Raw genomic sequence first — 17,832 nt, forward strand, 5'->3', positions numbered from 1 at the left:
ACAAAATTTAGCAGTTAAAATAATTTCATGGTTTTCTGTACTACTTTCAAGACAAACATTAAATATGCATTCATAAAGCTCTAAAATCTGAGCACCTTAAATAAATTCAGCTCCAAGACACAAGGGCTGTGTGGAATAAAAACAAAAAGGATTTTCGTTGATTTAACCATTTGTGAAATTCACCAACATCAACTGTTTCCATGTTTAGACAGATGGAACATTTAAGTTTCTCTTTATCTCTGCTGCACACGTTCATCCACCACCATAAACAGGGCTGATGCTGAGTTACTGCACTGATACATACAAAGGGTGTGTTCAGAAGAGGTGGGACATTTAAGCTTTAAATCATTGGAGCCAAAGCATTTTATCAAAAAATCTTATCACACTCTGACTTGTCACAGATATGCCAATTTGCCCCTTGTGACATCATCATGTGGGCGTGACTTGAACTCAAACAGAGGTTGACAGGTGAACCTGTATGATAAAAACACAGTTAATTAAGTCATGCTGTGTTTATTATAAAAGAAGAATGACAGTCTTTATTTGACCTGGGTTAGGGAAAGTAGGAATAATTTCCTGCATTATATATGTAGGTATTGCAGTATTCTAAACTGTGGTATTATGCGCTGCAATTCAGGATATACACTGTATATATAAAACTGAGTTCTACATTCATGTTACTCCCACCTACTGTAAATACATATTACATACATACATGTGTATGCAGTTAAATGTAATAATAATAATGTAATAAGATGTAGAAATGAAATGAATGTAGATATGATGTACATAAAAATAATTGTTCACATATATTTATTATCAAAATGTTAGTGATGGTAACTGATTAGATTTAAGTAAAGCTTTAAAAACTCTATTTGTGGTTAACTTTCCCACTGAAAGCCTGTAGGTTCATGTGTTAAGGAGGTTTTATCTTAACAGAAACAGTGTGGTGCCCCAGCACACTGCCGAACTCACCCTGACAAATGCCAGAAGACTTATTCACAAACCGTCTAACTTAGCCGAAAACTCTTATCTGGGAGTTTACTTCGGTGAGGAGGAGGTGGGGTTGACCCAGTTGCTAGTTACGGCATATTGTTTTAAAAGCTTTGATTGATTGACCAAATACATTGTAGTGACCCAAGTGGGATGATCAATTGCATTAATTGATCATCCCATTACAATTACATCCATGTCCGAGACTAATTTTGACTTCACTTAACCACCATAAATGGGATTTACTTCAGTGTCAAAATAACTAAAGCAAATTCCTGTATCATGTAAAATAATGAAATGTTTAGAAAACATTATATTTCTGAGTATTCCCTTAGAATTTTGTCACTAGGAGCAAGTCTTTGGATTTAGTAGGCTTTGTGAATGTGGCCACTTGTTTTCAGTTGCCAAGTGTGAGACAGACTAAAATCTTCATCACACTAAAAGGCTGTTTCCACCACAGGAACCCCTTGCTGCTTATACCTAGGTACAGATTAAATTTGTAGAATTATCAGTAGTCAACAAATCCTTTGTCAGACTGAATCACTACAGCAATTGTCTTTCTGACATCTTCACACAAACTACATCAACGCAAGGTGACAGATAAAAAACGAAAATAAATACAAAATATTTAATACAAAAGTTAAAGCTGCCCCCTCACCACAATAAGTGAGTGCAGAGTTAATGAACATCTCAGTGACTGAAACACCTTAGACTCTGTAATTTATGCTTGGTATTGAGCAAAAGAGAAGCAGAACCACTCATCAGTTCTCTGACATTAATGAACAACGTGATCGACCCTCTCTTCCTTACACAGAACATGTGACCAGACAGCGTTTACAAGCTGTGTAAAACTGGCAGTGTTGGACATGTTGCTGCAGATTAAATCAGGCAAACTTGAGAAATGTAATTCAATATTAGTGTTTATGTCCACTTTTACAAAAATACATTTAAAGCTTTGATAAATTAGTCAGTTAGATGGTTAGGAGCGAGTGACTGTATGAAGACCTTCAGTCATTGACAGACACCTAGCTTCCACTTGCTGATGCTCTGGGACATCCAGACCCGTCACAGCTTCACATTCTGCTTCCTGTGACAAACCTGTTCCAGTCGCAGTGTGTTGCACCATGTGTCGTTTCATATTGGATACCTGTGTAAAGCTTTTCCCACAAATCGAGCAGCTGAATGGTTTCTCTCGTGTCTCTCCGGTGTGCTGTGCCATGTGTCGCTTCAGATTTCCTCCTTGTGTAAATCTTACACCACAGACTGGGCAGCCAAATGGCTTCTCTCCCGAATGAGTTCTCAGATGTTTCTTCAGTGCTCCACTTGCAATAAAATCTTTACCGCAAACAGAGCAGCTGAATGGTTTTTCTCCTGTGTGAATTCTCATGTGAGCCTTCAGGTTGTGTTTGTGATTAAATCTGTTTCCACACTCACGGCAGCGAAATCGTTTATCCCCTGTTTCTACCTCTGAATTCTCATCGTCGAGCTCTGACTGCTCGCTGCCACATTTGTGACGTCTGAACCCTGATGGCCATGTGAATTTTTTGTCACAAATGCTGCAGCTAAACTGTTTCTCCCCTGTGTGGACGGCCATATGTTGAGTCATATGCACCTTCTGTGTAAAGCCTTTACCACAAAATGGACAACTAAACGGTCTCTCCCCTGTATGAAGTCTCTGGTGCGTCTTCAGGTTTCCCATGCGACCAAACCTTTTCCCACACTGAGAGCAGCTAAATGGTTTTTCCCCACTATGACTTGTCATGTGCCCCAACAAAGACCTCTTGCAGCCAAATGTTTTACCACAATCAGAGCAGCTAAAGGGCCTCTCTCCTGTATGAATCCTGACATGTGTCTGTACATGTTCCTTACGCCCAAATATTTTCCCACATACAAGGCAGGGGAATATTTTCTTGACAGTATAACATCCTGATTCAGTTTCAGGGACTTTCACAAAGTTTAAACCTGTGTCAGGTTCATTAATCTTCTTCCAATGATTATCTTTAACTTTCAACTTGTACTCATAGAAGTCTTTAGTTTCTTCGCCTGTACCTGGTCCTAACTGAGTATGAGGAGGTGAGTCTAACTGTGTTCCTCCACATTCCTCTCCATCATCTTCTATCTTCATGTGTTGAGCTGTGCTGCTGGTTAAAAGCTCTGTCTCTCTGTTGTCCCCAGTCTGATGCTGATGAAGCTGTAAGGACTGAGGTTTCTCTTCATCATCTTCACTCTTCACAGATACAGCAGTAAAGGTGAACCTTGGGATATCAGCCTCCTCCAGCCCTTGAAGCTGCTCTGTGCTGCTCCATAGTTGATGAAACTGTGAGATTTCCCCACCACACACGTGTCTTTTGAGCTGATAAAGCCATGTGAATCTTTTGTCACAAACACTGCAGCTAAATCTGTTCTCCTTTGTGTGGACAGACATGTGCTGTGTCAGATGCCCTCCATGCTTAAATCTTTTACCACAAACTGAGCAGATGAAAGGTCTTTCTCCAGTGTGAATTCTCATATGAATATTGAGATTGTCCTTGCGGCTGAATATTTTCCCACACTCAGGGCAGCTAAACGATTTCGCACCACTCTCTGCCTCTCTGATCTCGTCAGTCTGGCTCTGATGAAAGTGTGAGGCCTCACAAACACACTGGTGGCTTTTGAGCTGAGTATACCAAGTGAACCGTTCATTACAAAAACGGCAGCTGAATCGTTTCTCCCCTGTGTGGACGGACATGTGGTAAGTCAAATTCACCTTTTGGGTAAAACTTTTGCCACAGAATGAGCAGCTAAATGGTTTCTCTCCTGTGTGAGTTCTGAGGTGTATCTTTAGATGTGGACTGCGGCCAAACATTTTTCCACACTCAGGGCAGCTGTAGGTTTTCTTGCGAGTCTCACACCTAACATTTTTTGCAGGGACTTCAATTATCTTCAGAGAGTTTAAAACTGACTGAGGATCCCTCAGCTCCAGTGAATCATTATCACTGGCTTCATTCTTTAATTCCGAAGAGTCTGAGACATTGACAGTATCAGCATTTAAGTTCCAGATGGATCTAGTCTTACTGGTCCAAAATTCTTCCTGTTCTTCTTTAATGTGCGGGGGCTCTAGGTCCTGCTGGTCCAGTCTGGGGCTCCACTCCTGCTCAGTGGGAGGTTCTTCTTCACCCACTGAAAGCAGGTGGATGTCTGCAGACAACAGTAAAACAAACAGACACAGGTTGTCACTGTATGACTGTGTTTTAGTCTTTTTTTCCTCTGTTTGTGTTTGGGTGGCGATAGAGAGCGATGTCTGACATGTTAAATCTCAACCATTATATGACTCTGAAATGTGCATAGGCCCTCTAGAACCTCCAACATGATTAACAAACGTATTCACAAGATTGCAATAATGTTCACACAGAACCATAAAAAAGGACTAGTAGATCCATGTAACTTTATCATTAACCACAAACCCCTAAACATTAACTGTCAGGGGATACTGATTTGATGGAGGTGGGAAAAGTTGATAAGATATATAAGGGATCCTACTTAAAACATTAAATCTCAAGAGCAGGCAATAATATTTGGAAATAATTTAACTATAAATTTGTGAACAGTCTCCCACCGGCCCAGTCCAAGATCTGCTGATTCAAGTACAATCATGCTCACAAAGGCAGCTCTCCTCTTCTGACCTGCTGTGGCAGCAGCACGGACCGACCACGGTGGTGCTCAGAATTATGACAGAAAGTCAGAACCTAAACTCCAACTCACTAAAGAATATCAGTGCATCCTCACAAGATGACACCCTTATCCCCCAACAGTTGGCACAAGTTGAGCTCATCTGCACGATAACTGCGTTTACATGTACTTAAGTAAAATGATTAGTGTAAATCCACAACCTCTGACTTATTTTAGAACCCTGGCTCACAGCTTTTAACTGTATAATGACAGACATTACTGTGTGTGTTCATGTCACAGCAGAGTGACAGCACAGGGGCCAGAGGAAGGAAAGGCACATGCAGCTGATCCACAACATTCTGAATTTTAAAAATCCACAGGGGAAAATTACTTAGTTAGACTTCTACATGGCACTTTGTGTTAGTTACATTTTCTGTCTGCCTTGTTTAAAAAATGAGGCACTGCCTCATTAATGATCCCTATTTTCATCCATTCTTTAACTTAGCTGCTTGTTCCTGTTTGCAGATTTGGGATTTTGTAAAGCAGCTTTCCTGTTTACATGACATGTAAAAAAAATTAGCTTTCCTAAGAAAGCAGCTGACTGTAACCTGGTTACTTAAGTCCATGTAAGCATGCATTCTACTCATTTCTACTGAGAACTTTCTGTACACTCTTCTACTCTTTTCTTCAGAGATGTGAAACGAACACGTTCTGGTTGTTCCTACCTGAACCTTCATCATCTTCACTCTTCACAGGGGCAGCAGTGAATGGGGACTTGATGATATCAGCCTCCTCCAGCTCGTGAAGCTGCTCTCCCTCCTCACTGCTCCACAGTTCCTCCTTTTCGGTTTTAATGTGGGGGTGAAGAGCTTGGACTTCCTCGATCGGCCTAATGTTCAACTGCTCCAAGAGAAGCTCTTCTTTACTCACCAACAACTGCTTGATGCCTGCAGAGAACAGTGAACAAGAGTGAATTCAAAACCCTATGCTCAGTCCTGAACAAAAGACCCCAAGATCCTGCTTCATTACATCAAGTGAAACCTAATGCCTTCCAAAGGAAAACTAGATCCTCCTAAATTCAGCTCAGGAACTCAAACACAAAACGAAACACATGAACTTACTACAGAACCCCTAACATTTCTCAAAGGACCCATAGAGAAAGACACACACAACCACTTAGAAAGGGCATAATGGTGCATTATGAGTGAGATACAATTTTTACCCTTTCGAGTAACGGGTCATATTACAGCCAATATCTATTAAATTACATATTTTTCACTGGTGAAATTTTGTTTTAAAGTATTTTAGCGACCAACTTGCTCTATATACAAGGACACATTCAACTAGGCCACTGTCATTTTTAGATCATCGCTAATAATTTCAGTTGCTTAGACAGCGAACACAGAGCTTTAAAAGTATAGGCCACTGGCTCTGACCCCTGCGGTTGTGAAGGTCTTTGAGAGACTTATTATGTCCAACCTAAAATCCATCACTGTCTCTTGTTAGACCCCATGCAGTTTGCACATTGGGAAAACGGGTCTGTGAATGATGCAGTTAAGAAGGGACAAGAAGGGAATTAACCGATTGTACATCCTGTCACACCATACTCTCTCAGCTCTCTGTACCTGAGCCTCTCCGTCTGTGGATCAATAACTTCCTGACAGACAGGGGCTGTGACTGTGTTTACATGCACTTAAGTAACCGGGATACTCAGAGAAATCAGGTTTCTCTGGTAATCGGCGAACAGCATTTACATACACTTAAGAAACCTGGTTAGTGTAAATCCAAGTATAACTGCAGCAGCAGAGTAACCTGATTCCTACTCCACCCCTTACTTATTTTTTTCCCTAATCCCCTCCCCCAATTTTGGAAACCAGCTTTCCCGTTTACATAAATCAGCCAATAAAGACTAAACACAGAAGTACCAATAAATCAGTTTTCCTGAGAAAGCTGACTGTAACGTGGTTACTTAAGTCCATGTAAACCCACTTACAGTAGAGCTGATAATGGACCTCGGGAGGAACTCTTTACAATTAAGCATTAATCACATTATTTAATACAACTATGGAACATACTGTATAAATTATTAATTGATCTGTATTTTTCATCCGTTCTTTATAGTCTTTTTTCTTGTCAGGATCCTGTAGGATGATGATCTGATTAGTGAGTGGTAACTTCCAGCATCTGTTACCATGGTGATTTAACTGGTTCAAAGGGAACCAGTTTCAGGCTCCCTGAAAACCTAAAAGCTGTTACCAACTTACATCAGACTTCCTGATACAGGCCACATGTTGACATTGTGATGTACCCCGTTACCATGGCAACCCAACTCTGGTGCCCTGTTGACATATGGAGGTTAAAGGAGAGTTAATGCTGTTGCCGCTAACTCGATACTTGAGCGTTAGCTCCGTGCTCCGATTCACCTGATAAACTGAAGTTAAACCATTTCAGTTCAGTTTAATGGGACAACAACCAATGGAATTTAGTAACCATGGTTAACAACACATTGAACGATTAACTAACTATTTACAAAGCGAAGTTAAGTCTCTAAATGCGCAGGAGACAAAACCACCGGAACAAAATCAAAACGTTTCGCTTAGCAACATTAGCGGAGTAGGTAAAACACACAAACCTTGATTTCGCCGCTTCCTGTCAAGATTTAAAACCACGTCCGGGAGTTTAGACTGTCGGTCCATCTGTGATCTGTGTAGAAACCGCCGCGTTTTCTGCAGTTCTCCCCATCTAGCTAACGGTTTACTGCTAACTGCTAACACCGTCAAACTGGCTAACTCGGCGGAAACAATAACTTCCGTCGACGTTTCAAAATAAAGTCACTTTATTACGTTATTACTTTTATACCCCGGTCACTTCCGGGGACAGGTTTCAAAATACAACACAAGACTGATTTATTTATAAACACATATCCAGGACATTACAGGCAATTATTACTTTAACTTTATTACAGTCTACATGTAACTGAAACTAGCTCAAGACTGACTAGCAGGAGCAACTCTGCAACTCAATGTATTGCTCAAGAACACTTCGATAAGAAAAGGAGGAGCCAGGGATTGAACGGCTGACCCTACATCCTGAACCACAGCTGCCCTACACTCCACTACATCCTGCTCAGGCCTAGAGGTAGTCGTCGTTCTGATGAAATGAAACGATGAAAATTATCAGACGGATGTTATTGCTGCTCTCTGATTGGTCAGTAGGGTGAGCCTACTGTCTTCCCAGTTCCTCTCCACATTAGGATGCAGTTTCGAAGGAAACGGTTGTCATGGTGGTGCTGGTATAAGTTGATAAGAGTATTACTGCGGCGATGCTGAAAGTTCTACTCTGTTTAATAGGGCAAGTGATAAATCCCGGTACTCTGACGTCATGATTATGTGTCAGTCATTCATTGGAAGAGATTGGTGTCACATCATCGTCTGGTCATGTGACTCCTAAACCTGCATAAGAGGATTATTACGTTTCCTTTTTAGCAGCTGCTTTTCCCCAAGAGAAGAGCCAGCGAGCCTGTAGATCAAAGAGCGATAGGTAGCTGATGATTGACGGGTGACAGATGAAGGTGAATTGGTCTGTGCTGCTGATAGTCTGCGTTTCTCTGCAGGCTGTTGACTGCAGTTTGCCTGACTTCACACCTACAAGACCTTCGCATCAGGTAGGACGGATGCATGCTGAGCGAAAACGTAAACCATGAAGCTGGTCAATAAAACAGACTTTTTTGGATTAATGGTTTCTCTAGTTTTGTGTTGATTGTCAAATGCTTAGCAGAGATTATTCTGATCAGTCTGATTTTGATTTCCTGCAAACAAGTCCAGCATCTCGTGTTGTGGATTTTGTTCTTAAACATCATTAAGTTCATTTAATTTTTGAAATTTTTAAACTTTAGATTTTGTGTGTCAGGTTGGAATTTCAGTGAAGTCAAGCGTCGTTTCCTCTATGATAACGGCCAGGTTCCGTCGACTACCTGGACTCTGTCAACGCCTGAGGAGACGCAGAGTCACCGTCCTGGTAAAAATGTCTCAGCTCACACAGCTTTAGTTCATCGGGGAGGTGTTTTGTGCAGTATCAGACGTCAACCCAAGACCACCTATGGAACACACACAGACACATGGGACAACACCTTTCGGTCTTTCTGTGTTTCAGTGTAACCTGGTGAAGTTCTGCTGGTCTGGGCTGAACCAGACGGATCGGTCTGGTCAGGTGTGTCGTTGTCCCCGAGGGTCCAGATGTTCACATTTCTACATTCACAGTCTATGAACCATTTCACCTCTTCTTATAAAAGACATAGTTCAAACGTTGTCTCTGGGTCTTTCTTGGTTTTCTGGAATACACAACCTGGGAACTTAAAAACTGCTAGTAGCGCAAGTTTGAAGTTTTACAATTGTTCATTAAAATTTACACAAATTACAGTAGTGTTTATTCATTTATTACACTTTGAACTCCAGATGTGTTCAACATGTTAGAAACAAGATAAATTAAATCCTTGTACGATCTTTTCTTTGTCTATAGATTTTAAAAAAATGTCAATGTTATTAAGCTCAGATTTTAAATAAATTCGTCTCTCAGCTGTTCTGGAACATTGTATCACACCAAATTGTTCAGCTTCTTAAGCAGATACAGTTTCACTATAAAGACCAAAAACAATTAACAAGAAACGTTTTATTCAAATGTAAACAGAAACCCTTTAGGTGTGATTTGCATAACAGACACCGATGACGCTCACACCTCCAACACAACACGGCGAGGACAGGAAGCGAAGCGTCGTGGATTTCAAAATATTTCTTCTATTAACGAGATTATGACCACCTACCTATTGGGTTTGGTACCTTCATTCCCATGTGCGTCACTGATGCTTGGCTGCCCGCGGCTCACTGGGTTCCTGACCACTGCAGACACAGAACACCCCACAATAAATAATTCATAAATAACAAAAACATAAATACACATTAATTGGACATGAGGACATTTTTTTATTTCTTGACCTGCAGAACTATCACTGTAGTTTTACTTCTGTGTTTAGTCTTTATCTTCTTTTTATTAAAATTTTAATAATTGTGATGGCAGGTAAGTTCATATGTACCTCACTTATAGTGGTGTATTAAAAACCTGGGAAGATGGTGGTTTTCTCTAAGATGACGTCTTAAATTTGCTTTTTCTGTCCGACCAACAGCCCCAAACCAGTTATATTCAGTTTACTGTGTCTATGAGAAACCGTTATTTTATCACACACATGCTGAAATTATGAAACACAACGAGAAATTAAAATCATCCTAAAGTAACTTAAAACGCTATGAATTAATACAATAAAGTAAACACATTAAACAGAAGTCAGTCGTTTGTCTGTTAACGGTTAAATTAAAAAGGACCAGCTTCTTGTCCTTTGAAATTTATGGCAGGGCAACTTTGTTTTTAGTTCATTAGATTTTGTTTTATGTAACATAAAAATAACATAAAATAGAAGTGCTAAGTACCTTAGAGTGACAGTACACCTGTATATGCAATCACTCGCAACCATTTCTAAACTATTCTGTTAAGGTGAAAACCACTGCACGTCTTTATGCCGGAGTCTATACTTTTATTCTGAAGAAACCAGCGGACGTCTGGCCGGTGTTATTTGAGGTTAACCTGCCGGTGTTGGGCCGCGGATAGATTAGGAGTCAGGCGGTGTATTGATCAGACCTCCGGTATTTTCAGGTTTAACGCTCGGGTAGTGTCCTCCCGCGGATTCTAACTTGTTGTTTTATTCTTCTTGATACCCGGCTTCATTTAAAAATGGCGGCTCTTTCTGCGGATTACGGTAAGTGTTCAGACGTGGAGCTAAGCTAGCTATCGTTAGCGTGTATACACTGTTAGCAGGCTAATTAACTGTAACACTAACACAGCTGGTTCTCTTAGTTTACGTCTGTGTATTAACGTGTCAGTATTTGATTTTAAACTGTTTATCGCCTTGAACATAACTTACGTCCCTTACTCCACTCAAGTCGTTAAAAACCTAAAATTATGACAAACTGTGTTAGTCTGTTAGCAAACGAGCTAAAGCCCGATAATCATTGTTTTTGAGACTCTACAGTGAAAACCCTTAGAGGATGAAAGTTTCAAAACCATGCTGAGTTAAAGATCAGCTCATTAACTGAAGTCTAGAAGCCCATCGTGGTTCTCAAACATAAGCATCAATGCCTAAGCTGAAATTGTTTTTATAACTAGTTGATTATTTAAGTTGATTATTTAAGTGATTTTCTCAAAAGTGAATCTGTTGAACTGCCGTTGCCGAAACCGTTTCTCAAATGATAGAATTATTTATACATTAAAATGTAGTTGTATAGAAATGTTCCTTAAAGAGTCGACATGCTGTAATTGAACAGGACAAACTAAACAATTGTACTGATCTGCATGATCTTTCAGGTTCCATAAGCCTGGAGCCTTGAAACAAAGCCTCCGTTCAGACTGATCACCATGTGAACACACAAACTGAGAAGAAATCAGTAGTGAGTCCAAGAGTTACCGGGTCCATAACCAGTCATTAACTGGTCAGTAAGCAGTATCACAGTGTCACGGTGGCTGTGGTGTTGTCCTGGTGGAGGAGCAGGCTAATGGAGAGCGACTGTCGGATCCCTGTGGCGTGTTGTCGGCCTCGAGTCCTCATCCTCCACGCTCTGTTCTGGGCACTCGTCTCTCTCAGGTCAGTCTGAACAGTTAGGTCAGGGGTGACAAGTCAACTGACACACAGGTCAGTGTATGGCATTAAATGAGTGGACCCTACATAATCGATTTTGTGGATCTGGTTGCTGTCACCATGTCAGCAGCTGTAGTTCACATGTTGTGGATCTGGACCTAAACAGAAAACTGATCATTTTTCGTGTTTTAGTTCTGGTTTGTTCCATGTTCACTTGGATTGTTTATAATTACCAAGTAAGAATGGTTGACATTAGGCGATAGGAGATTCTTATGGTAACATTTTCTAAATGATCCCTCATTGCGAAATACAATTAGACTTAAAGGAGACCATCTCTTGAGGTCTTATATTTAAGTTCTAAGGTTCCTTCAGTTGGGTTTAGAGATTCTTTTGGGAATTACCAGAAAAATATTGACTAAAAAGTCCCAGTAAAGTCCCAAAGAATCTTGTCTGACGTGTTTTGATGTTTTTCAGAGTGTTTGGAGCAGCTCTGCTGAGTGAAGAGAAAACCACAGGTAACAGCAATGACTTTTGGGAGAATTTAACTTGATCTGTGAATTTAAAATTAAATTAATATTTCTGTTTGTGACCATAGTCTGACTTCTGTTATTCTTCTGCAGCACCGAAACCTGTGGTCGCCCCCTGCTGGCTGCTGGAGGAGTTTGTAGTGACAACAGAGTGTTCTCAGTGTAACGCCTTCCAGTCTGTACGTGGTTTAATGTAAAACTGGTTTCATTACATAGATATTAGAGGTCCTTGAATCTAGCAGCAGTGAAAGATTAAGGAAGTGTTTCTTTGGTCATTTGTTTTGTTTAAGAAACTGAACATCTTTGTTGGGTTTCAGAAGTCATGGTCAGCTTGTAGTCTGACGGGTTACGTGGAGAGGGTCAACTGTACTAAATCCAACAGAGACGAGTACAAAAGGTCAGACTGAGACATGGCGAGTTGTCGAAACATTTAACAGTTCAACAACTAATAAAGTTTTTTTAATTTCTTAGCTGTCGCTCTGCTCTGATGGAGGAACATCTCTTCTGGAAGTTTGAGGCGGTCATGTTGGCCCTGACAGTGATCTTCGCCATTCTAGTGGTTGTCCGTCAGCGCTGGCTAGACCGGCTTGCCTCAGAGAAGGTTCGTCGCCAGATCGAGTCTATTTAGTACCAGGACCTGGAGTGAGTCTGGATTTTAGCCTGAAGACAGACTGGGAACATTTAAGGACCAGGACTAATAAGACCTGCAGGAAACTGAACTGTTTGTTGTTTCACCTTAAACATTATTTATCATGAGTTTGGAAATGATTCAACAACAGAAACTAGGAGTTTTATAGTCTCCAAGCTGTTTGTCTTTCGTTTATTAATAGTTACATGTACAGTCAATTTCCCCACAGTTGCATCTAACCTTATTGGTTTACTTTTTTTGATCAACTGAAGACTGTCCCTTTACTATGTGATGTTTTCATCCACTTTAAAATGGTTTTCCTGGAACAGAAGCAACAGAGGATTTGGACTACATATTGACTTAAATCTGGTGATGATTACATTTTGTACAGCAGGAGGAATATGTAAATTGATCTATTATCAATGCCAGAGTTGTGAAAGTTTTAAATTTATTCAATCTTTGACAGTGTAAAGGACCAAAATGAAATGTTTAAATGGTAAGAGAACCTAAACAAGTCTGTACTTCACCGTGGTGATCCAAGTTCCCAGTCTAAATCATCCTTATGTATGTTTTTTGGTTTAACAATGTCCTGCTTGTGATTGGCAAGCCTCTCTGCTTGCTGGGCTCTGATTGGTCCCTACAGAACAACAACAGATTCTAGAAAGAGAGAAGTTTATTCAGTTTACGTCAATGTGAGGAAAACCGTTTGGAGTTCCTGAATCCTGAAACCCATTCTGACTGGTTGTGCTTTTGGAAGATGACAAGCTCCGTTATTCTGGAAGTGTTGAAGTTCGGATGATTTACTTGGTTTTAGGGTTAGGTTGTAAATAGGTTTGGTTTTATTTTTGTCTGAAGTTTCTGATAAAATAAAAATGACAAAGAAACTCAGTTGGAGCTGTAATCTGTTGGTAACTAAAAACTGAAATGCAGACTATAAGAAAATGTAATCTTAAACTACAATTCACTTCCTAGTGGACATTAAAAGGCATTAGCTGTTATTTTTTAATGGAACAATTTTAAAATAACTGAAGATTTAACACCTAACCATGTGAAAGGTTTATATTTTCATTCAAAACTTGTTACAACCAGCAGCAGGAACATCTCAAGAAGAAAGTGATTTTAACCTTTCGAACACTTCTCACTCAGATGACAGATTTACATTTTAAAAATAAACAAAAAGTGAAGCTTATAAAAATTAACAGATTTCTGTTGAATTACAAATAATTTCAGCTGGCATTGATATTGGAAATGTAAAGAGACAATCTGCAGCATCAGTGTTACGTGCTAATTTAAAGCTTAGTTTATTTCACTGTCTGTATCCACCTGTCCAGGTATACCTACTGCATGCTCAGATCAGGGTGTTTTTAGTTAAACAAAGAGTTGATGCAAAATAACCTGTAATATTGTCGGGCATCCTGTGCATACTGTGGCTGTCTGTCACAGTGATGGGTTTGACTGAGTGGAACCACAAGGAACGTTATTGTCAAAGTGACCGGTGTCCAAATGACAGAAAGTTGTTGCTTTAACAAGCTGATATCTATTGATGGTAAAGATGGAAAAATCACCCAGTGTCATGGCATTGACCTTAAACCTGATCAATAAATGAACAGAATATAAATATTAGGGGTTAAACAACTATGTGCAGCTTTCTGATTTGCCTGGCTTGCATTTAGTAAAATAAAACTTTTGGCTGTTGTCACCCATCAACATGAAATACAGGGGAAAAAATATGTTAGCAGTGGAACAATTACTTACACTGGATGATTGCCCGAAAATAACCATTTTGATAACTGATTTATGACTGAGAAAATCTAATGACTCTACTGGAAGCCGCTCTATTTAGTTTTTTTATTTTTTTTTAATGTAAACTGTATAAGAAGGTAAAAGTCACTGGCCTTTGTTTGAGTCAATAATGAAAATAATCTGGTAGCTCTTGTCACTGACAAGACCCTTAAAGTAAAATATTTTCTATTTGAAATAGAAAATTTAGAAATATATTTAGAAATATAAAAGAATCAATTTTATTATTCAAACTATAAATCAATGAACCTGATTAGACCAGATTTCATTTGTTAGAAACACAAACACAAGTCAAGACTGTACAAATTTTAAAAAGCCTTGATTATGTCAGTTGTTAGGCCAGTGTGAGTCAGCCCAGTGACCAGGACTAAGCTATCAGTTGATTGGCTCGTAGGCTGTTGTAGAGTCCACTGTCCTCTTCCGGATACAGACCCAGAGTCCGCCAAGCAACAGGAGAATCAAGGGAGTCCCCAGTCCAATGGCCATGATTGTGATGACCAGGGGAGAAAATGAATCTACGGGAGGAGAACCTACCCCTACCAGCATTGTCCTGGAGGAAACAGAGGAAGAGGGGTTGAAGTTAACTTAGGTTTTTTTTCTGATCATGGGTATTAGTGTGTGGAAACCAGCAACAGACCAGCTCAGGAAGTTGGTGCTGTTGTAGAATGGATCTCCTGCCAGGCCGAAGCTCATGTTAAGTCCGAACGGTTCCAGATCTGAGTAGAAGGATCGGATCAGACCAGACAATGTTGCCATCTCCTCACTGCTCTGAGACTGTGGTTCTGAATGACGGCACGGTGTGGCATCCTCCAGAGTTGGATTCGACCGACGGTACGCCACAGGCTTCCATTGAACAAAACCGTAAACGTCAGAACTACCATTCTGTGCCGAGACCCACTGAGACACCTGAGAGGTCGGAGGTCAACAGGAAGAACATAGCGAAAGGTCAGAAGTCAACAGGAAGTAGAAGGTGAGTGATCCAATCAACAGGGAGTAGAGGTTTTACCTTGAATATAGAGGGTGTAAACTCATCATCGATCGATTGATAAACGTCCACTCTGTTTAGAGGGTAAGCCCCGCCCACTGCTTGCAGCTCTAATAGGAACCTGGAATGAGAAGCACGGGGCAACAAACCGTCAAGCCACACCTCCAACTGTGAGGAGTTAGCAGAGTGTAGGAGGTGTGGCCAGTATTGACCCCGGCCCTCAGACCCAAACACTGATAGCTGGGGAAAGGAAAAAAAAGAAAGAAATTATAACATTATAAGAGTTAGTGTCCAAACTCTTATTTTGTAGATTTTAACACTGGTTAAAAAAAACCCTGGCATCATCAAGGCGATAGGACTGACCTTAAAGCAGAGTGATCCGTTAATGAAAGTTGCATCAGCTCCACAGAGCAGAGCAATCGAACCTGACAGTTTGAGATGAGACCAGGTGAAGTTCTGCAGCTCATACGGAGGAAAAAGTTCAGAGTTTGGATCAGCGGTGTTGTTAACATCATCGTACTCCAACAGCTGTAGACACAAAGACCAGAGCCACTCAGGTTACATGTTCCGCATCCTCTTACTTTCCTTCCGATTTTTTATTTACATGTTCTTTATTGTTTTTAATCAAATCTGAAATTGGAGCTGGTTTAATTTAAAAAAACAAATAAATAAATAATGGACTTTGAGAGATTTTGTTTTGAATTTTACTTAAAAAGTGCTTGGTAAAAAACAAAACAAAAACATTGTTAGTAGAAAAATATGTTTTGAAGTGGACTGACCCGGCTGAAAACGACAGCAGTGCTGTACAGGATGCTGCCCTCTGGCTTCACCTTCAAGCTACCACTGGTGTTACGTGCCAAAAACAAAGGCCAGTTCACCTGGGACAAAGAAAACATGAGATGGTCAAAAAATGAGGAACATACTACTGCATGTTATTACCCATAGCTCACTCATTCTACCTGAAAATGTTGTTCAAATCTCCACTTAAACTCACAATTTCACAATTTTTTTGTAAACCTGAGTGAATGTCTTTCATGTGACTGCTTTTGTTTCTGATTGTGAAATCTAAAATAACAACTCAGACCTGAACAGTAGAAGAAGAAGAGTTGGTGTGCACAAGCAGCAGTGTCGGGGCCCCCTGGCTGCAAAACAGGAAGTGCAGAGTGTCATTGTATCCCACAGCTCTCACATGCAGGAGGTCACCACCAGGGGGCGGATAATGCAGGCCGGGGTTCAACTCCACCTTCAACTGAGGAAGAGATGAAAAAATAATCAGTGTTCAATGGGTGCAACCAATTAATCAAGTACAAGAAGAAAATCTGATCAAATTATTGTATTTTGGGGCACTGAATTCAGATAATTTTGTTATTTTCTAATTAGTCTTAATGTTTTTGTGCAGGAATCAGGCCACATTAATAGAGTATTCCTACACCTCATTTAAGGAAAATAAAGAAAAACATGTAAGGCACACAATATAAAATAACAGAATATATATAAGAATACATTTTTTTATTTTCCAACTTAACTGAATAAAAGCTAACAACTATAACGAAATGCGTTCAAGGTTTCCCAGACCTGCATATTGTCTAACTCATTCAAAATATTTACCACTTAAGTAGCGTAAAATAAGAATCTTTCTGTAAGAATGCACAGATTTGTTCTAAAAATATATAACTTGTGTTTAAGTTTAACCAGGAGAAGAGACAAAATGCATGTTTTAAGTCATTTGGTACTGGATTCTTAGAGATACATAGAGATACAATACAATTAGACTTAAACCTTTTTCAGGCTTTCAGACGCTCATTTATCTGAACCACAAAGTGTAAACAGTGACTACACTATTTCTCTCCCAACTAAATATAACAAGTAAAAAATACAATTAAACAATAAAAAACTGAAACAAACGCTTTCACTTTCCATCAGTTTGCTGGTTCCTTCTATTTATTTAACTTGATATTCTCACACATTTCCGTTTTTAACTGGATATTTTCTCACCTCTCTTTTAAACGTATCTGCTCCGCGAAACAAACTTTGACACAGACAGAAAAGAGAAAAGAGAAAAATCAAATAAATTCCACCGTTGCCTTTTATCACAACCTCCGCCATCTTTGTTGTGAATGAGAGGCGGGTCACATGATCTCCTCCTTCATATATCAGCCTCCCCCATTTTTACAAACCGCTAATCTGATCATTTAACATTTGCAGGTCTTTTACTTCAGTCAGTCATTTAATTTAAACCCAAAATTATTAGCACATTTGGGAAACTGGATCTTATCACTGGGTTTATTTATGACAACTCCCGAAAAGTAACCCAGTAAATGCAACTGTCAAATAACCGCATAACCGTAAATAGTCACTTATATAGCGCTTTTACCCAAAGCAATTTACAATGTTGATTCCCATTCACACACACCAATGGCGGTGGCTGCCATGCAAGGTGCTTACCTGACCCACTGGGAGCATCTTGGGGGTTTGGTGTCTTGCCCAATGAAACTTCGACATGTAACCAGGAGCAGGGATCGAACCACTAAGCCTGTGGTCAATGGACGACTGCCCTTTACCAACTGAT

At 40.0% G+C, this 17,832-nt stretch overlaps 3 protein-coding genes across 3 annotated transcripts; 1 reads left to right on the forward strand and 2 right to left on the reverse strand.

The window, feature by feature from the left end:
- Positions 1 to 1,900: 1,900 nt before the first annotated feature.
- Positions 1,901 to 8,305, reverse strand: LOC137123897 (zinc finger protein 665-like). The gene is made up of 3 exons (XM_067498311.1): positions 7,274 to 8,305; positions 5,367 to 5,588; positions 1,901 to 4,170 (listed from the first exon to the last, which is right to left on the reverse strand). The coding sequence occupies exons 1-3, from the start codon at positions 7,335 to 7,337 to the stop codon at positions 1,973 to 1,975; spliced, it is 2,484 nt and encodes an 827-aa protein (XP_067354412.1). The 5' UTR covers positions 7,338 to 8,305; the 3' UTR covers positions 1,901 to 1,972.
- Positions 8,306 to 10,247: 1,942 nt separating this feature from the next.
- On the forward strand, positions 10,248 to 14,174 carry jtb (jumping translocation breakpoint). The gene is made up of 6 exons (XM_067500093.1): positions 10,248 to 10,447; positions 11,053 to 11,329; positions 11,798 to 11,838; positions 11,944 to 12,029; positions 12,168 to 12,247; positions 12,322 to 14,174. The coding sequence occupies exons 2-6, from the start codon at positions 11,241 to 11,243 to the stop codon at positions 12,476 to 12,478; spliced, it is 453 nt and encodes a 150-aa protein (XP_067356194.1). The 5' UTR covers positions 10,248 to 10,447; positions 11,053 to 11,240; the 3' UTR covers positions 12,479 to 14,174.
- Positions 14,175 to 14,475: 301 nt separating this feature from the next.
- Positions 14,476 to 17,406, reverse strand: glmp (glycosylated lysosomal membrane protein). The gene is made up of 7 exons (XM_067499527.1): positions 17,259 to 17,406; positions 16,348 to 16,512; positions 16,043 to 16,141; positions 15,627 to 15,791; positions 15,285 to 15,503; positions 14,916 to 15,184; positions 14,476 to 14,828 (listed from the first exon to the last, which is right to left on the reverse strand). Exons 1-7 carry the CDS (start codon positions 17,367 to 17,369, stop codon positions 14,654 to 14,656), a joined length of 1,203 nt encoding a protein of 400 aa, XP_067355628.1. The 5' UTR covers positions 17,370 to 17,406; the 3' UTR covers positions 14,476 to 14,653.
- Between the last annotated feature and the right edge of the window lie 426 nt (positions 17,407 to 17,832).

This window comes from Channa argus, chromosome 1 (genome assembly GCF_033026475.1).
Source record: "Channa argus isolate prfri chromosome 1, Channa argus male v1.0, whole genome shotgun sequence".
NCBI classification, from domain to species: Eukaryota; Metazoa; Chordata; class Actinopteri; order Anabantiformes; family Channidae; genus Channa; species Channa argus.